The 26883-nt window shown below is 50.4% G+C and overlaps 1 protein-coding gene across 1 annotated transcript; it reads right to left on the minus strand.

Moving 5' to 3' along the window:
* Window positions 1-52: 52 nt before the first annotated feature.
* On the minus strand, window positions 53-25987 carry TGM1 (transglutaminase 1). Its single transcript, XM_068179263.1, has 10 exons — window positions 25884-25987; window positions 22291-22465; window positions 18072-18210; window positions 16966-17069; window positions 15624-15712; window positions 14603-14756; window positions 11516-11794; window positions 8452-8612; window positions 1426-1562; window positions 53-311 (listed from the first exon to the last, which is right to left on the minus strand). The coding sequence occupies exons 1-10, from the start codon at window positions 25938-25940 to the stop codon at window positions 53-55; spliced, it is 1554 nt and encodes a 517-aa protein (XP_068035364.1). The 5' UTR covers window positions 25941-25987.
* Window positions 25988-26883: the final 896 nt, after the last annotated feature.

Raw genomic sequence — 26883 nt, forward strand, 5'->3', positions numbered from 1 at the left:
CCGGTGCTCCCAGTACAAACCAGTGCTCCCAGTTCAAACCAGTGCTCCCAGTTCACCCCCCCGTGCTGCCCCCAGGCCTCCCCCTCCTCCTGCGCCGCCTCCTGCCGCCGTTCCCAGTGTTCCCAGTGCTCCCAGTGTCCCCAGGGAGGCTCCCAGTGCTCCCAGTGTCCCCAGTCACCGCCTGGAACTGGAGGCTGCCGTGCAGCGGCGGCAGCGCTGCGCTCTCCAGCGTGGCCGCCAGGCGGCGCTGTCCCGCGCGCAGCGGCGTCACCGATTGGCTGAGCCGGAGCGTCTGCCCCGCCCCCACCGACCTGCGGCCGGAGCGCAGCCGTGAGCACCAGTACGGACCAGTATAAACCAGTATAAACCAGTACAAACCAGTACGGACCAGTACGGACCGGTATAAACCAGTATAAACCAGTACGGACCAGTATAAACCAGTACGGACCGGTATAAACCAGTACGGACCAGTATAAACCAGTACGGACCAGTACGGACCGGTATAAACCAGTACGGACCAGTATAAACCAGTACGGACCAGTATAAACCAGTACGGACAGATACGGACCGGTATAAACCAGTACGGACCAGTATAAACCAGTACGGACCAGTATAAACCAGTACGGACCGGTATAAACCAGTACGGACTAGTACGGACCAGTATAAACCAGTACGGACCGGTATAAACCAGTACGGACCAGTACGGACCAGTATAAACCAGTACGGACCAGTATAAACCAGTACGGACCGGTATAAACCAGTACGGACCAGTATAAACCAGTACGGACCGGTATAAACCAGTTCGGACCAGTATAAACCAGCACGGGCCAGTACAGACCGGTATAAACCAGTACGGACCAGTATAAACCAGTACGGAACTGTATAAACCAGTATGGACCGGTATAAACCCGTACGGACCGGTATAAACCAGTACGGACCAGTATAAACCAGTACGGACCGGTATAAACCAGCAGGGACCAGTACGCCCGGTACGGACCAGTACGGACCAGTATGGACCAGTATGGAGCAGTACGGACCAGTATGGACCAGTATGGACCAGTATGGAACAGTACGGACCAGTAGGGACCAGTATGGACCAGTATAAACCAGTATAAACCAGTATGGGCCAGTATGGACCAGTATAAACCAGTATAAACCAGTCTAAACCAGTCCCTCCCAGCCCTTCCCAGTATAAACCAGTAACCCCAAATCCAACTTTAACCCTTTCTTAACCCTTTCCCACCCATTTTCCACTCATTTTTCCCCTCTTTCCCCCCCTCCCAGTATAAACCAGTAAGCCGTAATTCACATTTAACCCTTTGCTAACCCCTTTTAACCCTTTCCGAACCCCTTTTTAACCCATTTTTTCACCCATCTCCCCCCTCCCAGTATAAACCAGTATAAACCAGTATGAACCAGTCTCACCCCAGCGCCACGGGTTTGGGGCAGGCGATGCCGGCGCCCTCCATGCGCAGCGAGGCCCCGGGCAGCGGCTCCGGCAGAGGGTTCTGGAACACGACCTGCACCGGCACCGCGCGGCCCACCACGGCCGGGCCCAGCAGCTGCGGGGAGCCGAAATCCCCGGATTTCACCCCAAAAATCCCACCCCAAAAATCCCACCCCAAATCCACGGGCTTCACCCCAAAAATCCCACCCTAAAACCCCAAAATCCCCGGATTTCACCCCAAAAATCCCACCCCGAACCCCAAATCCACCACGGCCGGGCCCAGCAGCTGCGGGGAGCCGAAATTCCCTGGATTTCACCCCAAAAATCCCACCCCAAAATCCCCGGATTTCACCCCAAAAAATCCCACCCCAAATCCCCCAAAATCCCAGGATATCACCCCAAAAATCCCATCCCACAATCCCCGGATTTCACCGCAAAAATCCCATCCCAAAATCCCCAGATTTCACCCAAAAATCCCACCCCAAAATCCCCGGATTTCACCCCAAAAATCCCACCCCGAACCCCAAATCCACCACGGCCGGGCCCAGCAGCTGCGGGGAGCCGAAATCCCCGGATTTCACCCCAAAAAATCCCACCCCAAAAATCCCACCCCAAATCCCTGGATTTCACCCCAAAAATCCCACCCCAAAAATCCCACCCCAAAATCCCCAGATTTCACCCCAAAAATCCCACCCCAAAAATCCCACCCCAAATCCACAGGATTCACCCCAAAAATCCCATCCTGAACCCCCAAAATCCCCGGATTTCACCCCAAAAATCCCATCCTAAATCCACAGGATTCACCCCAAAAAATCCCACCCTAAAACCCCAAAATCCCCGGATATCACCCCAAAAATCCCATCCCAAAATCCCCGGATTTCACCCCAAAAATCCCACCCCAAAAATCCCACCCCAAATCCCCGGGCTTCACCCCAAAAAATCCCACCCTAAAACCCCAAAATCCCCGGATTTCACCCCAAAAATCCCACCCCGAACCCCAAATCCACCACGGCCGGGCCCAGCAGCTGCGGGGAGCCGAAATCCCCGGATTTCACCCCAAAAATCCCACCCCAAAAATCCCATCCTAAATCCACAGGATTCACCCCAAAAAATCCCACCCTAAAACCCCAAAATCCCCGGATATCACCCCAAAAACCCCACCACAAAATCCCCGGATTTCACCGCAAAAATCCCATCCCAAAATCCCCGGATTTCACCCCTAAAATCCCACCCCAAAAGCCCCGGATTTCACCCCAAAAATCCCACCCCGAACCCCAAATCCACCACGGCCGGGCCCAGCAGCTGTGGGGAGCCGAAATCCCCGGATTTCACCCCAAAAATCCCACCCCAAAAATCCCACCCCAAATCCCCGGATTTCACCCCAAAAATCCCACCCCAAAATCCCCAGATTTCACCCCAAAAATCCCACCCCAAACCCCAAATCCACCACGGCCGGGCCCAGCAGCTGCGGGGAGCCGAAATCCCCGGATTTTACCCCAAAAATCCCACCCCAAAAATCCCACCCCAAATCCACGGGATTCACCCCAAAAAATCCCACCCTAAAATCCCAAAATCCCCAGATTTCACCCCAAAAATCCCACCCCAAAAATCCCACCCCAAATCCACGGGATTCACCCCAAAAAATCCCACCCTAAAATCCCACCCCAAATCCACGGGATTCACCCCAAAAATCCCATCCAGAACCCCCAAAATCCCTGGATTTCACCCCAAAAATCCCATCCTAAATCCACGGGATTCACCCCAAAAATTAACACCCTAAAACCCCAAAATCCCCGGATTTCACCCCAAAAATCCCATCCCAAAATCCCGGATTTCACCCAAAAATCCCACCCCAAAAAATCCCACCCCAAATCCACGGGATTCACCCCAAAAATCCCATCCTGAACCCCCAAAATCCCCGGATTTCACCCCAAAAATCCCATCCTAAATCCACGGGATTCACCCCAAGAAATAACACCCTAAAACCCCAAAATCCCCGGATATCACCCCAAAAATCCCATCCCAAAATCCCCGGATTTCACCCAAAAAATCCCACCCCAAAAATCCCACCCCAAATCCACGGATTCACCCCAAAAATCCCATCCTGAACCCCAAAAATCCCCGGATTTCACCCCAAAAATCCCATCCTAAATCCATGGGATTCACCCCAAAAAATAACACCCTAAAACCCCAAAATCCCCGGATATCACCCCAAAAACCCCACCACAAAATCCCCGGATTTCACCCAAAAAATCCCACCCCAAAATCCCCAGATTTCACCCCAAAAATCCCACCCCGAACCCCAAATCCACCACGGCCGGGCCCAGCAGCTGCAGGGAGCCGAAATTCCTGGATTTCACCCCAAAAATCCCACCCCAAAAATCCCACCCCAAATCCACGGGATTCACCCCAAAAAATCCCACCCTAAAATCCCAAAATCCCCGGATTTCACCCCAAAAATCCCACCCCAAAAATCCCACCCCAAATCCACGGGATTCACCCCAAAAAATCCCACCCTAAAATCCCACCCCAAATCCACGGGATTCACCCCAAAAATCCCATCCAGAACCCCCAAAATCCCTGGATTTCACCCCAAAAATCCCATCCTAAATCCACGGGATTCACCCCAAAAATTAACACCCTAAAACCCCAAAATCCCCGGATTTCACCCCAAAAATCCCATCCCAAAATCCCCGGATTTCACCCAAAAATCCCACCCCAAAAAATCCCACCCCAAATCCACGGGATTCACCCCAAAAATCCCATCCTGAACCCCCAAAATCCCCGGATTTCACCCCAAAAATCCCATCCTAAATCCACGGGATTCACCCCAAGAAATAACACCCTAAAACCCCAAAATCCCCGGATATCACCCCAAAAATCCCACGCCAAAATCCCCGGATTTCACCCCTAAAATCCCACCCCAAAAGCCCTGGATTTCACCCCAAAAATCCCACCCCGAACCCCAAATCCACCACGGCCGGGCCCAGCAGCTGCGGGGAGCTGAAATTCCCTGGATTTCACCCCAAAAAATCCCACCCCAAAAATCCCACCCCAAATCCACGGGATTCACCCCAAAAAATCCCACCCTAAAATCCCAAAATCCCCAGATTTCACCCCAAAAATCCCACTCCGAACCCAAATCCACCACGGCCGGGCCCAGCAGCAGCGGGGAGCCGAAATCCCCGGATTTCACCCCAAAAATCCCACCCCAAAAATCCCACCCCAAATCCACGGGCTTCACCCCAAAAAATCCCACCCTAAAACCCCAAAATCCCCAGATTTCACCCCAAAAATCCCACCCCGAACCCCAAATCCACCACGGCCGGGCCCAGCAGCTGCGGGGAGCCGAAATTCCCCGGATTTCACCCCAAAAATCCCACCCCAAAAATCCCACCCCAAATCCACGGGATTCACCCCAAAAATTAACACCCTAAAACCCCAAAATCCCCGGATTTCACCCCAAAAATCCCACCCCAAAAATCCCACCCCAAATCCGTGGGATTCACCCCAAAAAATCCCACCCTAAAATCCCAAAATCCCCAGATTTCACCCCAAAAATCCCACCCCAAAATCCCGGACTTCATCCCAAAAATCCCACCCCAAAAATCCCACCCCAAATCCACGGGATTCACCCCAAAAATCCCATCCTGAACCCCCAAAATCCCCGGATTTCACCCCAAAAATCCCATCCTAAATCCACGGGATTCACCCCAAAAAACCCATCCTGAACCCCCAAAATCCCTGGATTTCACCCCAAAAATCCCATCCTAAATCCACGGGATTCACCCCAAAAAATCCCACCCTAAAATCCCAAAATCCCCGGATTTCACCCAAAAAATCCCATCCTAAATCCCTGGATTTCACCCCAAAAATCCCACCCCGAACCCCAAATCCACCACGGCCGGGCCCAGCAGCTGCGGGGAGCCGAAATCCCTGGATTTCACCCCAAAAATCCCACCCCAAAAATCCCACCCCAAATCCACGGGATTCACCCCAAAAAATCCCACCCCAAATCCACGGGATTCACCCCAAAAATCCCATCCTGAACCCCCAAAATCCCTGGATTTCACCCCAAAAATCCCATCCTAAATCCACAGGATTCACCCCAAAAAAATCCCATCCGAAAATCCCCCAAATTCCTGGCTTTCACCCCAAAAATCCCAAATCCCAAAGAATGCGTCCCAAAAATCCCATTTTTCACCCCAAAAATCCCACCCCAAATCCCCCCAAAATCCTCAGATTTCACCCCAAAAATCCCAACCCCAATCCCCCAAATCCGCGGGATTCACCCCAAAAATCCCATCTGAAAATCCCCCAAATTCCTGGCTTTCACCCCAAAAATCCCATCCCCAAATCCCAAAGAATCCGTCCCAAAAATCCGATTTTTCACCCCAAAAATCCCCCCAAAAAATTCAAATTTTCACCCCAAAAATCCCACCCCCAATCCCCCAAAATCCTCTGATTTTACCCCAAAAAATTCTACACCAAATCCCCAAAATCTGCGGGATTCACCCCAAAAATCCCACCCAATTCCACCCCAAAAATCCCATTTTTCACCCCAAAAATCCCAGTTTAAGTCACAAAAAAAATGCAATTTTTTACCCCCAAAAAATCCCATTTTTTTCCCCAAAAAAATCCCGGTTTTGACACAAAAATCTCTTTTTTCACCCCTAAAATCCCCTTTTTCACCAAAAAAATTTCCCCTTTTCAGTCCCCAAAAATGCAAATTTTTACGCCGAAATAATCCCGTTTTTTTACGCAAAAATCCTCCTTTTTCACCGCCAAAAATCACCATTTTCAACTCAAAATCCCACTTTCTCTCCCCAGATTCTGGGGTTTGAGCCCAAAATTGCAATATTTAGTCCAAAATGAGCTGATTGAGCCGGAAAATGATGATTTTTAGCAGGAAAATAACGCGATTTGAACCCAAAAATGAGGATTTTTGCCCCAAAAAGCTCCGGGCACCAGGTCTACCCCATTGAACCCAATGGGGAGTTACAGACAACAGGTCTACCCCATTGAAGTCAATGGGGACTTACAGACAACAGGTCTACCCCATTGAAGTCAATGGGGATTCAGGGACACCAGGTCTACCCCATTGAACCCAATGGGGAATTACAGACAACAGGTCTACCCCATTGAACCCAATGGGGAATTACAGACAACAGGTCTACCCCATTGAACCCAATGGGGAATTGCAGACAACAGGTCTACCCCATTGAACCCAATGGGGAGTTACAGACAACAGGTCTACCCCATTGAACCCAATGGGGAGTTACAGACAACAGGTCTACCCCATTGAACCCAATGGGGAGTTACAGACAACAGGTCTACCCCATTGAATTCAATGGGGAGTTACAGACAACAGGTCTACCCCATTGAACCCAATGGGGAGTTACAGACGACAGGTCTACCCCATTGAAATCAATGGGGAATTACAGGCAACAGGTCTACCCCATTGAAGTCAATGGGGATTTACGGACAACAGGTCTACCCCATTGAAGTCAATGGGGATTCAGGGACAACAGGTCTATCCCATTGAAGTCAATGGGGATTTGGGGACACCAGGTCTACCCCATTGAAGTCAATGGGATTCAGGGACAACAGGTCTACCCCGTTGAAGTCAATGGGATTTAGGGACCACAGGTCTACCCCGTTGAAGTCAATGGGGATTCAAGGACAACAGGTCTACCCCATTGAACCCAATGGGATTTGGGACAACAGGTCTACCCCATTGAACCCAATGAGGAGTTACAGACAACAGGTCTACCCCATTGAACCCAATGAGGAGTTACAGACAACAGGTCTACCCCATTGAACCCAATGGGGAGTTACAGACAACAGGTCTACCCCATTGAACCCAATGGGGAGTTACAGACAACAGGTCTACCCCATTGAACCAATGGGGAGTTACAGACAACTGGTCTACCCCATTGAACCCAATGGGGAGTTTCAGACAACAGGTCTACCCCATTGAACCCAATGGGGAATTGCAGACAACAGGTCTACCCCATTGAACCCAATGGGGAGTTACAGACAACAGGTCTACCCCATTGAACCCAATGGGCAATTACCGACAACAGGTCTACCCCGTTGAACCCAATGGGGAGTTACAGACAACAGGTCTACCCCATTGAACCCAATGGGGAGTTACAGACAACAGGTCTACCCCATTGAACCCAATGGGGAATTTCAGACAATAGGTCTACCCCATTGAACCCAATGGAGAGTTACAGACAACAGGTCTACCCCATTGAACACAATGGGGAGTTACAGACAACAGGTCTACCCCATTGAACCCAATGGGGAGTTACAGACAACAGGTCTACCCCATTGAACCCAATGGGGATTTCAGGCCCTCCCCATCTCCGCACTGAAAACCCCAAATTTTTTGGGATTCTCCTGAATTCCTTTTTGGGATCTCTTTAGGATTTCTCTGGGATGTTTTGGGGTTCCGTTTGGGATTCCTCTGGGATGTTTTGGGGTTCCGTTTGGATTTCTCTGGGATGTTTTTGGGGTCCCTTTAGGATTTCTCTGGGATGTTTTTGGGGTTCTGTTGGGATGTTTTTTGGGTTCCTTTGGGGTTCCTTTGGGATTCCTCTGTGATGTTTTTGGGGTTCCGTTTGGGATTTCTCTGGGACGTTTTTGGGGTTCCATTGGGATTCCCCTGGGATGTCTTGGGGTTCCGTTGGGATTTCTCTGGGATGTTTTTGGGGTTCTGTTGGGATTTCTCTGGGATGTTTTTGGGGTTCCGCTGTGATGTTTTTGGGGTTCCATTGGGATTTCTCTGGGATGTTTTTGGGGTTCCTTTGGCATTCCCCTGGGATGTTTTTGGGGTTCCCTTTGGCATTCCCCTGGGATGTTTTTGGGGTTCCCTTTGGCATTGCTCTGGGATGTTTTTGGGGTTCCTTTGCCATTCCCCTGGGATGTTTTTGGGGTTCCCTTTGGCATTCCCCTGGGATGTTTTTGGGGTTCCGTTGGTATTCGGGGGTCGCCGTTACCGTCAGGGTCAGCTCGGGCGTGTGCAGCCGCACCAGCAGCTCCTTGGCCAGCACCTGGCCGCTCTCCTGCACGGCCGCGGCCACCGTCAGCTTCAGCGCGTCCTGGTCGCCCACGTGCGGCTGGTACTCGCCGTACGTCACCGTCATGGCCACCGTGTCCTCTGCGGGGACAGCAGGGACGTTGGCGACGCCCCCGGGGGACAGCGGGGACACCCCCAGGGAACACTGGGGACACCCACAGGGGACATTGGGGACACCCCAGGGGACATCGGGGACACCCCAGGGGACATCGGGGACACCCCCAGGGAACATTGGGGACACCCCAGGGGACATCGGGGACACCCCAGGGGACATCGGGGACACCCACAGGGGACATTGGGGACAGCCCAGGGGATGTCGAGGACACCCCAGGGGACATCGGGGACATCCCAGGGGACATTGGGGACACCCCAGGGGACATCGAGGACACCCCCAGGGGACATTGGGGACACCCCAGGGGACACTGGGGACACCCCAGGGGACATCGAGGACACCCCCAGGGGACATCGGGGACACCCCCAGGGGACATCAGGGACACCCCCAGGGGACATCGGGGACACCCCAGGGGACATCGGGAACAGCCCCAGGTGACATTGGGACACCCCAGGGGACATTGGGGACACCCCAGGGGACATTGAGGACATCCCCAGGGGACATCGGGGACAGCCCCAGGTGACCTTGGGGACACCCCCAGGGAACATTGGGGACACCCACAAGGGACATTGGGGACACCCCAGGGGACACTGGGGACACCCCAGGGGACATCGAGGACACCCCCAGGGGACATCGGGGACACCCCAGGGGACATTGGGGACACCCCAATGGGACATTGGGGACACCCCCAGGGAACATTGGGGACACCCACAGGGGACATTGGGGACACCCCAGGGGACATCGGGGACACCCCAGGGGACATCGGGGACATCCCAGGGGACATTGGAGACACCCCAGGGGACATGGGGGACACCCCAGGGGGCATTGGGGACATTCCCAGGGGACATCGGGGACACCCCAGGGGACATCGGGGACACCCCAGGGGGCATTGGGGACATTCCCAGGGGACATCGGGGACAGCCCCAGGTGACCTTGGGGACACCCCCAGGGAACATTGGGGACCCCCACAGGGGACATTGGGGACACCCCAGGGGACACCGGGGACACCCCAGGGGACATCGAGGACACCCCCAGGGGACATCGGGGACACCCCAGGGGACATTGGGACACCCCAGGGGACATTGAGGACATCCCCAGGGGACATCAGGAACAGCCCCAGGTGACCTTGGGGACACCCCCAGGCGACATCGGGGACACCCCAGGGGGCATTGGGGATATTCCCAGGGGACATCGGGGACACCCCAGGGGACATTGGGACACCCCAGGGGACATTGAGGACATCCCCAGGGGGCATCGGGGACAGCCCCAGGTGACCTTGGGGACACCCCCAGGGAACATTGGGGACACCCACAGGGGACATTGGGGACACCCACAGGGGACATTGGGGACACCCCAGGGGACATCGAGGACACCCCAGGGGACATCGAGGACACCCCCAGGGGACATCGGGGACACCCCAGGGGACATTGGGACACCCCAGGGGACATTGAGGACATCCCCAGGGGACATCAGGGACACCCCCAGGGGACATCGGGGACACCCACAGGGGACATCGGGGACACCCCCAGGGGACATCGGGGACACCCCAGGTGACATTGGGGACACCCCCAGGGGACATCGGGGACACCCCAGGGGACATTGGGACACCCCAGGGGACATTGAGGACATCCCCAGGGGACATCGGGGACAGCCCCAGGTGACCTTGGGGACACCCCAGGGGACATTGGGACACCCCAGGTGACATCAGGGACACCCCAGGGGACATTGGGGACACCCCAGGGGACACTGGGGACACCCCAGGGGACATCGAGGACACCCCCAGGGGACATCGGGGACATCCCCAGGGGACATCAGGAACAGCCCCAGGTGACCTTGGGGACACCCCCAGGGAACATTGGGGACACCCACAGGGGACATTGGGGACACCCCAGGGGACACTGGGGACACCCCAGGGGACATCGAGGACACCCCCAGGGGACATCAGGAACAGCCCCAGGTGACCTTGGGGACACCCCAGGGGACATCGGGGACAGCCCCAGGTGACCTTGGGGACACCCCAATGGGACATTGGGGACACCCCCAGGGAACTTTGGGGACACCCCCAGGGGACATCGGGGACACCCCAGGGGACATTGGAGACACCCCAGGGGACATGGGGGACACCCCAGGGGGCATTGGGGACATTCCCAGGGGACATCGGGGACACCCCAGGGGACATTGGGGACACCCCAGGTGATATTGGGGACACCCCAGGGGACATTGGGGACAGCCCCGGACACCCCTGGGGTGCCCTGAGGTGGCCCTGGGCTTGGGGCTCATGTTGGAGCTCAATGGGATGGGGCTGGGGACACCCTGGGGACACCTTGGGGACACCCTGGGGACACCTTGGGGACACTCTGGGGTGTCCCCGGGTGTGGCAATGAAGGGGTGGCACTGTCCTGGCCCTCCCAGTTGCTCCCAGTACAAACCAGTACCAAACCAGTATAAACCAGTACCAAACCAGTACCAAACCAGTATCAACCTGTATGAACCAGTATAACCAGTACAGACCAGTATAAACCAGTACCAAATGCTGAATTTAACAACGCCAATTTCCCCACATTTTTCACCCTCTGGGCAACCCAAAACCCCCCAAAATCCCCTCAAACCCCCTCCCAGTCCCTCCCAGTATAAACCAGTCCCTTCCAGTCCCCTCCCAGTACAAACCAGTACAAACCAGAACAAACCAGTATAAACCAGTACAAACCAGTAGCAAACCAGCACAAACCGATACCAAACCAGTATAAACCAGTACCAAATACTGAATTTAACACCAATTTTCCCCCATTTTTCACCCTTTGGGTGACCGAAAACCCTCTCCCAGTATAAACCAGTATAACCCAGTATAAACCAGTCCCTCCCAGTGGCTCACCCTGGCCCGGGGGCAGCGTCCGGCGGTGCTGCTCCTGCCGGAAGGCGGCTCCGGCCACTCCGGTGTAGCGGACGGCGCAGAGGGAGAAGCGCAGCCGCAGCGTCCGAGGCTCCAGCCCTTGGTTCTTGACCACTGCCCGCAGCTCCAGATCGGCTCCGGCCACGGCTGGACCGGCCCCTACGGTCAGCGTCACCTCTCCGGCTGAGGCCGGGCCCCGCTGGCGCGGCCGCGAGCCGTGAGAAGTGGCCGTGGAGACGGCGCGGCGCTCCTCCTCCGAGCCTGGCCGGGGGTCAAAGGGTCAAGGGGTCATTGGTTGGCTCATTGGTCAAGGGGTCATTGGTGGGGTCATTGGTCAATGGTTGGGTCATTCGTCATTGGTTGGGTCAAGGATTAGGCCATTGGTCAAGGGGTCCTTGGTTGGGTCATTGGTCATTGGTTAGGTCAAGGGGTCATTGGTTGGGTCATTGGTCATTGGTTAGGTCAAGGGGTCATTGGTTGGGTCACTGGTCATTGGTTAGGTCAAGGGGTCATTGGTTGGGTCACTGGTCATTGGTTAGGTCAAGGGGTCCTTGGTTGGGTCATTGGTCATTGGTTAGGTCAAGGGGTCATTGGTTGGGTCACTGGTCATTGGTTAGGTCAAGGGGTCATTGGTTGGGTCATTGGTCATTGGTTAGGTCAAGGGGTCATTGGTTGGGTCATGGGTCAAGGGTTGGGTCAAGTGGTCATTGGTTGGGTCAAGGGGTCATTGGTTGGGTCATGGGTCAAGGGTTGGGGTCATGGGTCAAGGGATGGGTCATGGGTCAAGGGTTGGGTCATTGGTCATTGGTTGGGTCAAGAGATCAAGGGTTGGGTCATCGGTCATTGGTTGGGTCATTGGTCATTGGTTGGATCATTGGTCATTGGTTGGGTCATTGGTCATTAGTTGGGTCAAGGGGTCAAGGATTGGGTCATTGGTCAAGGGGCCATTGGTGGTGTCATTGGTCAATGGTTGGATCACTGGTCATTGGTTGGGTTAAGGGTTGGGTCAAGGGGTCATTGGTTGGGTCATTGGGTCATTGGCCAAGGGTTGGGTCAAGGATTGAGTCATTGGTCAAGAGGTCATTGGTTGGGTCAAGGGGTCATTGGGTCAATGGGTCAAGGGTTGGGTCAAGGAATGGGTCATTGGTCAAGGGGTCATTGGTGGGGTCATTGGTCAATGGTTGGGTCACTGGTCATTGGTTGGGTCATTGGTCAAGGGCTGGGTCATCAGTCAAGGGTTGGGCTGGGTCATCAGTCAAGGGTTGGGTCAAGTGGTCATTGGTTGGGTCAAGGGGTCATTGGTTGGGTCATTGGTCATTGGTGGGGTCATCAGTCATTGGTTGGGGTCATGGGTCAAGGTTTGGATCAAGAGATCAAGGGTTGGGTCATCAGTCAAGGGTTGGGTCAAGTGGTCATTGGTTGGGTCATTGGTCATTGGTTGGGTCATCTGTAATTAGTTGGGTCAAAAGATCAAGGGTTGGGTCATCAGTTCTTATTGGTCAGTGACGTCCACTCTGGGTCACTCAGTGGTCACTTAGGCATCAGGGGTCACTCAGTGGTCACTCAGGGGTCAGTGGTCACTCAGTGGTCACTCAGTGGTCACTCACTGACCCTCGGGGTGCTTGTACTGGTCAGTGATGTCCACTCTGGCCGCAGAGCCGGCGCCCAGCGTGCGGATCCTGCGGTCACTCATCGGTCACTAAGGGTTACTCTATGGTCACTCAGGGGTCACTCAGGGGTCAGTGGTCACTCAGTGGTCACTCAGTGGTCACTCACTGACCCTCGGGGTGCTTGTACTGGTCAGTGATGTCCACTCTGGCCGCAGAGCCGGCGCCCAGCGTGCAGATCCTGCGGTCACTCATCGGTCACTAAGGGTTACTCTATGGTCACTCAGGGGTCACTCAGGGGTCAGTGGTCACTCAGTGGTCACTCAGTGGTCACTCAGTGGTCACTCAGTGGTCACTCACTGACCCTCGGGGTGCTTGTACTGGTCAGTGATGTCCACTCTGGCCGCAGAGCCGGCGCCCAGCGTGCGGATCCAGCGGTCACTCATCGGTCACTAAGGGTTACTCTATGGTCACTCAGGGGTCAATCAGGGGTCAGTGGTCACTCAGTGGTCACTCAGTGGTCACTCAGTGGTCACTCACTGACCCTCGGGGTGCTTGTACTGGTCAGTGATGTCCACTCTGGCCGCAGAGCCGGCGCCCAGCGTGCTGATCCTGCGGTCACTCATCGGTCACTAAGGGTTACTCTATGGTCACTCAGGGGTCACTCAGGGGTCAGTGGTCACTCAGTGGTCACTCAGTGGTCACTCAGTGGTCACTCACTGACCCTCGGGGTGCTTGTACTGGTCAGTGATGTCCACTCTGGCCGCAGAGCCGGCGCCCAGCGTGCGGATCCTGCGGTCACTCATCGGTCACTAAGGGTTACTCTATGGTCACTCAGGGGTCACTCAGGGGTCAGTGGTCACTCAGTGGTCACTCAGTGGTCACTCACTGACCCTCGGGGCGCTTGTACTGGTCAGTGATGTCCACTCTGGCCGCAGAGCCGGCGCCCAGCGTGCGGATCCTGCGGTCACTCATCGGTCACTAAGGGTTACTCTATGGTCACTCAGGGGTCACTCAGGGGTCAGTGGTCACTCAGTGGTCACTCAGTGGTCACTCAGTGGTCACTCACTGACCCTCGGGGTGCTTGTACTGGTCAGTGATGTCCACTCTGGCCGCAGAGCCGGCGCCCAGCGTGCTGATCCTGCGGTCACTCATCGGTCACTAAGGGTTACTCTATGGTCACTCAGGGGTCACTCAGGGGTCAGTGGTCACTCAGGGGTCAGTGGTCACTCAGTGGTCACTCAGTGGTCACTCAGTGGTCACTCACTGACCCTCGGGGTGCTTGTACTGGTCAGTGATGTCCACTCTGGCCGCAGAGCCGGCGCCCAGCGTGCTGATCCTGTGGTCACTCATCGGTCACTAAGGGTTACTCTATGGTCACTCAGGGGTCACTCAGGGGTCAGTGGTCACTCAGTGGTCACTCAGGGGTCACTCAGTGGTCACTCAGTGGTCACTCACTGACCCTCGGGGTGCTTGTACTGGTCAGTGATGTCCACTCTGGCCGCAGAGCCGGCGCCCAGCGTGCTGATCCTGCGGCCGATCGCGCCCTCCTCCACGTGCACCACGGCGAAGCCCCCGTGCGGCTGCCGCTGCCAGTACACCTTGTCGCTGTTCACCTGCGTAATTAACCCGCTCATTTGCATAATTAATTAGGTCGTTAGTGTCCTCAATACCCCCCCCCGCCCCGCCCCAGCAGCATTAATTATGGTTTGTTGTTAGGGTAATTAACCCTGCTTTGTGTAATTAGGGCACGCCCACAGCGGCTGCCAGCACGCCTTGTCGGTGTTCGCCTGCGTTATTAGCCGGCTCATTTGCATAATTAATTAGGTTATTAGTGTCCTCACTAAGCCCCCACAGCAGCATTGTTAATTATGGTTCAGTGTTAGGCTAATTAGCCTCGGGTTCGCATAATTAGGGCATGTCCCTGAGAGTCTCATTTTTATAATTGGTGATCACCCCCTCAGCACCATTTGTTATGTCTGCTAATTAGCATAATTAAGGCCTGATTTGCATAATAAATCCACCACCGCAAGCCGCCAGTGCGTTGCCATTGTTTACCTGCTCCTTCTCTTATTTAACGTTCTCATTTGCAAAATTAATTTTACCCCTCAGCAGCACCGTTAATTACACGTATTAATTTGCATAATCATATCCTAATTTGCATAATTAAGCCACGCCTTGCACCCGAAACTGCCAGCAGACTGCCATTGTTCAGGTGTTCATTTCCATAATTTACCGCCTCATTTGCATATTTAACCATCAACCCACAGCGTCATTAATTATACATATTTGCCTAATTAGACACTCATTTGCATAACAAAAGCCACGCCCACAACCTCAAGCCACCAGCGCACGGCCATTGCTCCCCAGCTTCCTTTCCATAATTACCCATCTCATTTGCATAATTAATCACCCCCTTTTAGCAACATTAGCCACGCCTCCCACCCACCTAATCCCTCATTTGCATAATGAGCCCCGCCCACCTCGGCGAAGACGAAGGGCGTGTCGTACTTGAGGAAAACGTCGCCGTTCTTGACGGCCGTGACCGAGCAGGGCCCGCAGCAGAACAGGCCTGGAACCAGTACGGACCAGTATGGACCAGTACGGACCAGTACGGACCAGTATGGACCAGTATGGACCAATATGGACCAGTACGGACCAGTACGGACCAGTACGGACCAGTACGGACCAGTATGGACCAGTACTGACTGGTACGGAGCAGTACTGACCAGTATGGACCAGTACGGACCAGTACGGACCGGTATAAACCAGTACGGACCAGTATGCACCAGTACGGACCAGTACTGACCGGTACGGACCAGTATGGACCAATATAAACCAGTATGGACCAGTATGGACCCGAATGGACCAGTATGGACCCGAATGGACCAGTATAAACCAGTATGGACCAGTACGGACCAGTAAGGACCAGTACAGACCAGTAAGGACCAGTACGGACCAGTATGGACCAATATGGACCAGTATGCACCTGTATGGACCAGAATGGACCAGTACGGACCAGTAAGGACCAGTACGAACCAGTCAGGACCAGTACGGACCAGTACTGACCAGTACAAACTAGTATGGACCAGTATGGACCAGTATGGACCAGTACGGACCAGTACGGACTAGTACGGACCAGTACGGACCAATATGGACCAGTACGGACCAGCATGGACCAGTATGGACCAGTACGGACCAGTACGGACTAGTACGGACCAGTACGGACCAGTACGGACTAGTACGGACCAGTACGGACCAATATGGACCAGTATGGACCAGTACGGACCAGCATGGACCAGTATGGACCAGTACGGACCAGTACGGACTAGTACGGACCAGTACGGACCAATATGGACCGGTATGGACCAGTACGGACCAGCATGGACCAGTATGGACCAGTACGGACCAGCATGGACCAGTATAAACCAGAATGGACCAGTACGGACCAGCATGGACCCGTACGGACCAGCATGGACCAGTACGGACCAGTAAGGACCAGTACAGACCAGTACAAACCAGTACAGACCAGTAACCCCAAATCCCCATTTCCCCCATTTTTAACCCTTTTTTTGCTCTTTTCCCGCAGTTTTTGCCCCATTTCCTCCCTCCCAGTCCCCTCCCAGTATAAACCAGTATAAACCAGTAACCACCAGCCCCAAACCAGTACAAACCAGTACAAACCAGTAACCCCAAATCCCCATTTCCCCCCATTTCCCCCCCATTTTTAACCATTTTCCCGCCGTTTTTGCCCCATTTTCCTGCTCCCAGTCACCTCCCAGTATAAACCAGTATGGCCCAGTATAAACCAGTATGGCCCAGTACCGCTGCTGGTCTCCTGGGGCGTGGCGTCCACCACCTGCCAGCCGTCGTAGCCCTCGGGCAGGTCCGGCCGCTTCATCCAGCAGTCGTTCCACACGTGGAAGTTCCTGCACCAGCATGGACCAGTATAAACCAGTATGGACCAGTACGGACCAGTATAAACCGGTATGGATGGCTATGAAGCAGTATGGACCAGTATAAACCAGTATGGGATGGTATGGGCCAGTATAAACCAGTATGGACCAGTATGGACTGGAATGGACCAGTATAAACCAGTATGGACCAGTACGGACCAGTATAAACCAGTATGGATGGCTATGAAGCAGCATGGACCAGTATAAACCAGTATGGGATGGTATGGGCCAGTATAAACCAGTATGGACCAGTATGGACTGGTACGGACCAGTACAAACCAGTATGGACCAGTATGGACCAGTATGGACCGGTATGGACCAGTATGGACCGGTATGGACTGGTATGGACCAGTATGGACCAGTATGGACTAGTATGGACCAGTATAAACCAGTAGAGACCAGTACAAACCAGTATAAACTGGTACGGACCAGTATAAACCAGTAGAGACCAGTACAAACCAGTATAAACTGGTACAGACCAGTATAAACCAGTACAGACCAGTATAAACCAGTACGGACCAGTATGGACCAGTACGGACCTGTATAAACCAGTATGGACCAGTATGGACCGGTATGCACCAGTATGGACCAGTATAAACCAGTACGGACCAGTATAAACCAGTACGGACCAGTATGGACCAGTATAAACCAGTAAAGACCAGTATAAACCAGTATAAACTGGTACAGACCAATAAAAACCAGTACGGACCAGTATAGACCAGTACAGACCAGTATGGACCAGCCCAAACCAGTCCAAACCAGTCCAAACCAGCCCAAACCAGTCCAAACCAGTATAAACCAGTCAAAACCAGTCCAAACCAGTCCAAACCGCCTTTTACTCCATTTTTAACCCTTTCTCCCCCATATTTTCCCCATTTTTCACCCATTTTTTGCCCTTTTCCCCCCGTTTTTTCGCCCTCTGCCCCAAACCAGCCCAAACCAGTATAAACCAGTATAAACCAGTTTGCCCAGTACCAGACGGAGTCGGTGTTGAGGCGCTCCAGGGGCCGCATGGCCTCGTCCAGGTAGATGTCGGTGGTCAGCGACGTGTCCGTGTCGTGGGCAGAGTTGTAGTTGGTCACCGTGCGGGTGGGCAGGCCCAGGCAGCGCAGCACTGACCAGTACAGACCAGTATAAACCAGTATGAACCAGTACAGACCAGTATAAACCAGTACAGACCAGTATAAACCAGTATAGGGCAATAGAAGTCGATATAAACCAGTATGAACCAGCAAAATATTGAGTTGTGGGATGGGGTTCCACCAGTATAAACCAGTATAAACCAGTAAGGACCAGTACGGACCAGTATGGACGGGTGCAGACTGGTATAAACCAGTACAAACCAGTATGAACCAGTAAGGACCAGTATAAACCAGTATGGACCGGTATATGGCAATAGAAGTCAATGTAAACCAGTATAAACCAGTATGAACCAGTAAAATGTTGAGTTGTGGGTTGGGGTTCGACCAGTATGAACCAGTATGAACCAGTATGAACCAGTAAGGACCAGTAAGGACCAGTATAAACCAGTCCAAACCAGTCCAAACCAGTAACCCCATATCCAATTTTAACCCCTTTTTAACCCTTTTATCCCCATATTTTCCCCATTTTTCGCCCATTTTTCACCATTTTTCCACCATTTTTTCGCCGCTTTCCCACTCCCAGTATAAACCAGTAAGAACCAGTATGAACCAGTACGAACCAGTACAAACCAGTAATCCCATATCCAATTTTAACCCCTTTTTAACCCTTTTATCCCCATATTTTCCCCATTTTCCGCCCGTTTTTCACCATTTTCCCACCATTTTTTTGCTGCTTTCCCCCTCACAGTCCTTCCCAGTATAAACCAGTATAAACCAGTAAGAACCAGTATGAACCAGTCCAAACCAGTCCAAACCAGTAACCCCATATCCAATTTTAACCCCTTTTTAACCCTTTTCCCCCCATATTTTCCCCATTTTTCGCCCGTTTTTCACCATTTTCCCACCATTTTTTGCCGCTTTCCCCCTCCCAGTCCCTCCCAGTATAAACCAGTAAGAACCAGTATGAACCAGTCCAAACCAGTCCAAACCAGTAACCCCATATCCAATTTTAACCCCTTTTTAACCCTTCTATCCCCATATTTTCCCCATTTTTTGCCCGTTTTTCACCATTTTCCCACCATTTTTTCACCGCTTTCCCCCGCCCAGACCCTCCCAGTATAAACCAGTATAAACCAGTATGAACCAGTCCAAACCAGTCCAAACCAGTAACCCCATATCCACTTTTAACCCCTTTTTAACCCTTTTTTCCCCATATTTTCCCCATTTTTTTGCCCATTTTTCACCATTTTCCCACCATTTTTTGTCGCTTTCTTCCTCCCAGTCCCTCCCAGTATAAACCAGTAAGAACCAGTATGAACCAGTCCAAACCAGTCCAAACCAGTAACCCCATATCCAATTTTAACCCCTTTTTAACCCTTTTATACCCATATTTTCCCCATTTTCCGCCCATTTTTCACAATTTTCCCACCATTTTTTTGCCGCTTTCCCCCTCCCAGTCCTTCCCAGTATAAACCAGTATAAACCAGTATGAACCAGTCCAAACCAGTCCAAACCAGTAACCCCATATCCAATTTTAACCCCTTTTTAACCCTTTTATCCCCATATTTTCCCCATTTTTCGCCCGTTTTTCACCATTTTCCCACCATTTTTTTGCCGCTTTCCCCCTCCCAGTCCCTCCCAGTATAAACCAGTAAGAACCAGTATGAACCAGTCCAAACCAGTAACCCCATATCCAATTTTAACCCCTTTTTAACCCTTTTTTCCCCAAATTCCCCCATTTTTTGCCCATTTTTCACCATTTCCCCACCATTTTTTGCCGCTTTCCCCCTCCCAGTCCCTCCCAGTATAAACCAGTAAGAACCAGTATGAACCAGTCCAAACCAGTCCAAACCAGTAACCCCATATCCAATTTTAACCCCTTTTTAACCCTTTTATCCCCATATTTTCCCCATTTTTCGCCCGTTTTTCACCATTTTCCCACCATTTTTTTGCCGCTTTCCCCCTCCCAGTCCCTCCCAGTATAAACCAGTATAAACCAGTATAAACCAGTCCAAACCAGTCCAAACCAGTAACCCCATATCCAATTTTAACCCCTTTTTAACCCTTTTATCCCCATATTTTCCCCATTTTCCGCCCGTTTTTCACCATTTTCCCACCATTTTTTTGCCGCTTCCCCCCCAGTCCCTCCCAGTATAAACCAGTATGAACCAGTTCAAACCAGTCCAAACCAGTAACCCCATATCCCATTTTAACCCCTTTTTAACCCTTTTTCCCCCCATATTTTCCCCATTTTTTGCCCGTTTTTCACCATTTTCCCACCATTTTTTTGCCGCTTTCCCCCTCCCAGTCCCTCCCAGTATAAACCAGTATAAACCAGTATGAACCAGTAAGAACCAGTCCAAACCAGCAACCCCATATCCAATTTTAACCCCTTTTTAACCCTTCTATCCCATATTTTCCCCATTTTTTGCCCGTTTTTCACCATTTTCCCACCATTTTTTGTCGCTTTCCTCCTCCCAGTCCCTCCCAGTATAAACCAGTAAGAACCAGTATAAACCAGTATAAACCAGTATGAACCAGTATGAACCAGTACAAACCAGTAATCCCATATCCAATTTTAACCCCTTTTTAACCCTTTTATCCCCATATTTTCCCCATTTTCCGCCCGTTTTTCACCATTTTCCCACCATTTTTTTGCTGCTTTCCCCCTCACAGTCCCTCCCAGTATAAACCAGTATAAACCAGTATGAACCAGTAAGAACCAGTCCAAACCAGTAACCCCATATCCAATTTTAACCCCTTTTTAACCCTTTTATCCCCATATTTTCCCCATTTTCCACCTGTTTTTCACCATTTTCCCACCATTTTTTCACGACTTTCCCCCGCCCAGACCCTCCCAGTATAAACCAGTATGAACCAGTCCAAACCAGTCCAAACCAGTAACCCCATATCCAATTTTAACCCCTTTTTAACCCTTTCCCCCCCATATTTTCCCCATTTTTCACCCGTTTTTCACCATTTTCCCACCATTTTTTCACGACTTTCCCCCGCCCAGTCCTTCCCAGTATAAACCAGTAAGAACCAGTATGAACCAGTCCAAACCAGTCCAAACCAGTAACCCCATATCCAATTTTAACCCCTTTTTAACCCTTTTATCCCCATATTTTCCCCATTTTTCGCCCGTTCTTCTCCATTTTCCCACCATTTTTTGCCGCTTTCCCCCTCCCAGTCCCTCCCAGTATAAACCAGTAAGAACCAGTATAAACCAGTATAAACCAGTACAAACCAGTAACCCCATATCCAATTTTAACCCCTTTTTAACCCTTCTATCCCCATATTTTCCCCATTTTTCGCCCATTTTCCACCATTTTTCCACCATTTTTTCGCCGCTTTCCCCCTCCCAGTCCCTCCCAGTATAAACCAGTAAGAACCAGTATAAACCAGTATGAACCAGTATAAACCAGTATGAACCAGTCCAAACCAGTAACCCCATATCCAATTTTAACCCCTTTTTAACCCTTTTTTCCCCATATTTTCCCCATTTTTTGCCGGTTTTTCACCATTTTCCCACCATTTTTTCTCCGCTTTCCCCCTCCCAGTCCCTCCCAGTATAAACCAGTATGAACCAGTCCAAACCAGTCCAAACCAGTAACCCCATATCCAATTTTAACCCCTTTTTAACCCTTTTATCCCCATATTTTCCCCATTTTCCGCCCGTTTTTCTCCATTTTCCCACCATTTTTTTGCCGCTTTCCCCCTCCCAGTCCCTCCCAGTATAAACCAGTAAAAACCAGTATGAACCAGTCCAAACCAGTCCAAACCAGTAACCCCATATCCAATTTTAACCCCTTTTTAACCCTTTTATCCCCATATTTTCCCCATTTTTCGCCCGTTTTTCACCATTTTCCCACCATTTTTTTGCCGCTTTCCCCCGCCCAGTCCCTCCCAGTATAAACCAGTAAGAACCAGTATGAACCAGTCCAAACCAGTCCAAACCAGTAACCCCATATCCAATTTTAACCCCTTTTTAACCCTTTTATCCCCATATTTTCCCCATTTTTCGCCCGTTTTTCACCATTTTCCCACCATTTTTTCGCCGCTTTCCCCCTCCCAGTCCCTCCCAGTATAAACCAGTAAGAACCAGTGCCCACCCGTGGTGACCACGCCGGCGAACACCCAGCACTGGCCGTAGCGGACGGGGCTGCCGGAGCCGTGGAAGCTGCGCAGGATCCCCACGGAGCCGGCCCATGCCGAGGGGTTCGTGCCCTGCGAGTAATCCCCGGTCCAGTTCCCCACCAGCACCCCGCTGTCGTCCAGGGAGTTCACCTGGGATGGGAAAAATGGGAATTTTTGGGGGAAAAAACCGGGATTTTGGGGAAAAAATTAAAAAAAAAAAAAAAAAAAACAACCCGAAATTTCCAGGAAAATCGGGCGGAAAATGCGAAAATTGTGGGGGGGAACGACGGAAATTCCCAGCAAAAGTCCGGCTGAAAGAGGTCAAAGTTCCTGAAAATATTCCTGGGAAATGGTGGAATCTTGACAATCCAAAAATTCCCAAAAAATTCTCAAAATTCCCAAAATTTCTGCCCCCAAATCCCCAAATTTCTGCTCAAAATTGGGGAAATTCCAGCCTAAATGAGCAAAGTTTCATCCCAAAATGCTGATAATTCCCACAAAACTCCGCCCTTGCCATCCCAAACTTGGCAGAATTATTCCTGGGAAAAGTTGGAATCCTGAAAATCCCAACATTTCCAAAAAATTCCAAAAAAGTCCAGAAAAATTCCAAAAAAATTTGGCCCCAAATCCCCACATTTCTGCCTAAAATTGTAAAATTTCCACCAAAAAAATGAAAATTCGCAGCAAAAATCCAACTTAAAAACCCCAAAATTCCTGAAAATATTCCTGGGAAATGGTGAAATCTTGACAATCCAAAAATTCCCAAAAAATCCCAAAAATACCCCAAAATTTTGCCCTAAAATCCCATAATTTCTGACCAAAATGATGAAAATTCCCAGCAAAACTCCACCCTAAAGACTCCAAAATTCCTGAAAATATTCCTGGGAAATGGTGAAATTTGAAAAATCCTGAAATTCCCAAAATTCCTGAAAAATTTGGGCCAAAAATCCCCAAATTTCTGCCCAAAATTGCAAAATTTCCACCAAAATGACGAAAATTCCCAGCAGAAATGCACCCTAAAGATCCCAAAATTGGCAGAATTAATTCTGGGAAATGGTGAAATCCCAGAATTCCCCAAAATCCCCAAAATTCCCAAAAATTTCTGCCCAAATTGGGAAAACCCCAGCCCCAGACCTCGGGAATTCCAAGGGAATTCTGCCCCAAACTCCTGGAATTCTGGAGAAAATCCAGGAAAAATTCCCCCAATTCCCAATCTGAAATTCCCAAAAATCCCCCAAATCCTGAGAATTCTGCAACAAATCCCAGGAATTTCCCCCAAAATTCCAAAAAATTGCCAAAATCTGAAGAATTACCCCCAAATTCCAAAAAAAATCTCCAGAATTCCCCCCCCAAAATCCCAGGAATTTTCCCCAAAATTCCAAAAATTTGCCAAAATCCTCGGAATTCTGCTCAAAATTCCCAAAAATCTCCAGAATTTCCCCCACAATTCCGGGAATTTCCCCAAATCCCCCCAAAATTCCAAGAATTTGCCCCCAAATCCGCCAAAATCCCCCCCAAATCCCCAGAATTTCACCCCAAATCCCAGAAATTTCCCCCAAAATTCCCAGAATTTCCCCCAAATCCTCGGAATTCTCCCCAAAATTCCCCAAATATCTCCAGAATTCCACCCAAAACCCTCCCTAATTCCCCCCAAATTCTTCCCAAAATCCCAGGAATTTCCCCCAAAACTCCCAAAATTCCCCAAATTCCCCCCAAAATTCCCAGAATTTCCCCAAAAATCCCAGGAATTTTCCCCTAAACGCCAAAATTTCCACAAGAATTCCCCAATTTTCCCCAAAAAATCCGAATTTTGCCCAAAAATTCTGAGAATCTGCCCCAAATCCTCGGAATTCTCCCCAAAATTTTGAAATAATAACCAGAATTCCACCCAAAACCTGCCCAAATTACCCCCAAATTCCAGGAATTTTGCCCCAAAATCCCCCAAAATTCCTCCCCAATTCCTGGAATTCCACCCCAAATCCCAGAAATTTCCCCAAAAATCCCGGATTTTCCCCCAAAATTCCCAAATTTCCCCAAAAATGCCCCAAATTTCCCAAAAAATTTCCTAAATTTCCCCTCACACCTCCATATTTCCCCAAAAACTCCCAAATTTCCCAAAAAATCCCTGAATTTCCCCCATAAATTCCCAAATTTTGAAAAAAAAAATCCCCAAATTTCCCCAAAATTCCCCCAAATTCCTCCCAAATCCCAGAAACTTCCCCAAAAATCCCAGGAATTTCCCCCAAAGTCCCAAATTTTCCCCCAAAGTCCCAAATTTCCCCCAAATTTTCCCCAAAAGTCCCCAATGTTCCCTGAAAATTCCAGAATTTCCCCCAAATACCCAAAATTTCCCAAGAATTCCCAAATTTCCCCCCAAATTCCCAAAATTTCCTCAGAAATTTCCAAATTTTCCCCCAAAACTCACAATTTTCCCCCAAAATTCCAGAATTTTCCCAAAAATCCCCAAATTTTTTCCAAATTCCTGAAATTTCAAATTCCCCCCAAAATTCCCCCCAATTCCCCCAAATTTCTCCAAAAAAATCCCCAAATGCCCCAAAAATTCCCCTAAAATTTCTCCCAAAATTCACAAAAATTCCCAAAAATTCCCCAAATTTTCCCAAATTCCCCAAATTTCCCCCAAAGTTCCCCAAAATTCCCAAATCTCCCCCAAAACTGCCAAATTTCCCCAAAATTGCCCAAAATTCCCCCAAATTTCCCAAATTTTCCCCAGAAATATCAAAATTTCTCTCAAAATTCCCCCAAATTCCCAAACTTTCCCCCAAAATCCCCAATTTCCCCAAAAATTCCAGAATTTCTCCCCAAAATTCACAAAAATTCCAGAAAAATTCTCCAAATTTTTCCCAAATTCCCCAAATTTCACCTGAAGTTCCCCAAATTTCCCCAAATTTCCCCCCAAATTCCTAAATTGCCCCAAAAATTCCCCAAATTTGCCAAAAATTCCCCCAAAATTTCCCAAATTTTCCCCAGAAATATCAAAATTTCTCTCAAAAGTCCCCCAATTCCCCAAAAATTCCCCCAAAATTCCCAATTTTCCCCAAAAATTCCCAAATTTTCCCCAAAATTCCTGAAATTTCACCCAAATTCCCCCAAAATTCCCCAAAAATTCCTCCAAAAAATCCCCAAATTTCCCCAAACATTCCAAAATTTATCCCAAAATTCACAAAAATTCCCGAAAATTCCCCAAATTTTCCCCAAATCCCCCATATTTCACCCGCAGTTCCCCAAATTTCCCAAAATTTCCCCCAAAATTCCCAAATCTCCCCCAAAATTGCCAAAAATTCCCCAAAATTTCCCCTAGAACTCCCAGTTTTCCCCAAAAATTCCCAAATTTTCCCCAAAATTCCCAATTTTTTCCCCCCAAAATCCCCCAAATTCCTCCCAGAATTCTCGAATTTTCCCCAAGAATCCCCCAAAATCCTCCCCAAATCCCTGCAATGCCACCCCAAATCCCCGAATTTTCCCCGAAATCCCCGAATTTCCCCCGAAATCCCCGAATTTCCCCCGAAATCCCCGGGTTTCCGCGAGTTCCGGAAGGTTCCGCGCTCACCATGGCCGACACGACGCGCGCCACCATGACGGGGTCGCCGCGGGCGCTGTGCGGCATCCCCCGGCGGTCCAGGATGAACAGGCAGGCGTCCAGCACCCCCGGCTCGAACTTTTGGGGGAAAATTCGGGAATTTTGGGGGAATTTTGGGAGAATTTTCCCCGGGAAAAGCCGGGAAAAAAAATCCGGGAAAAAATCGGCGAAAATCACAAAGAAAAAAAAAGACGGCGGCAAAATGGCGCGTGACGATGGCATTTTTGGGATTTGAAGCCAATTTGGGATCCCAGAATTTGGGAAATTCTAGAATTCCAAAAATTCCCAAGAATTCCCAAAAATTCCCAAAATTCCCCAAAAAATCTGAAGAAAAATGGGCGAAATTTGGGCAAAATTTGACAAAAATCTCAAAAAACGGCATCAAAGTGGCTCCTCCAGATGCCGATTTTTGGGATTTTCCCCCAAAATGGGATCCCATATTATGGGAAATGCCAAAATTCTCAAAATTCCCAAAAATTTCTCAAAATTCCCCAAAAATTCCCAAAAATCTGACCAAAAATGGGCAAAATTTGGGAAAAATGTGACCAAAAATCCCTAAATGGCAAGAAAATGGCTCCTCCTGATGCCATATTTTGGGATTTTCCCCCAATTTGGGATCAAAGATTTTGGGAAATTTTAAAATCCTCAACATTCCCAAAAATTTCCCCAAATTCCCCAAAAATTCCCAAAAATCTGACCAAAAATGGGCAAAATTTGGGCAAAATGTGACCAAAAATCCCCAAAAATGGCAAGAAAATGGCTCCCCCAGATGCCGATTTTTGGGATTTTCCCCCAATTTGGGATCCCATATTATGGGAAATTCCAAAATTCTCAACATTCCCAAAAATTTCCCAAAATTCCCCAAAAATTCCCCAAAAAATCTGGAGAAAAATGGACGAAATTTGGGCAAAATGTGACCAAAAATCCCAAAAAATGGCAAGAAAATGGCTCCTCCTGATGCCGATTTTTG

This window comes from Anomalospiza imberbis, unplaced genomic scaffold (genome assembly GCF_031753505.1).
Source record: "Anomalospiza imberbis isolate Cuckoo-Finch-1a 21T00152 unplaced genomic scaffold, ASM3175350v1 scaffold_82, whole genome shotgun sequence".
Lineage (NCBI taxonomy): Eukaryota > Metazoa > Chordata > Aves > Passeriformes > Viduidae > Anomalospiza > Anomalospiza imberbis.

What these genes read in the sequence shown, in the direction of transcription:
- TGM1 (XM_068179263.1), bottom strand. Translation starts at nt 25,940, where the DNA reads ATGCCGCACAGCGCCCGCGGCGACCCCGTCATGGTGGCGCGCGTCGTG. An exon ending in GACGCTGCCCCCGGGCCAGG is followed by an intron (nt 8,613 to 11,515) that starts GTGAGCCACTGG and finishes CTGTCCCCGCAG; the next exon opens with AGGACACGGTGGCCATGACG. An exon ending in CGCCCGAGCTGACCCTGACG is followed by an intron (nt 1,563 to 8,451) that starts GTAACGGCGACC and finishes GGCTCCCCGCAG; the next exon opens with CTGCTGGGCCCGGCCGTGGT.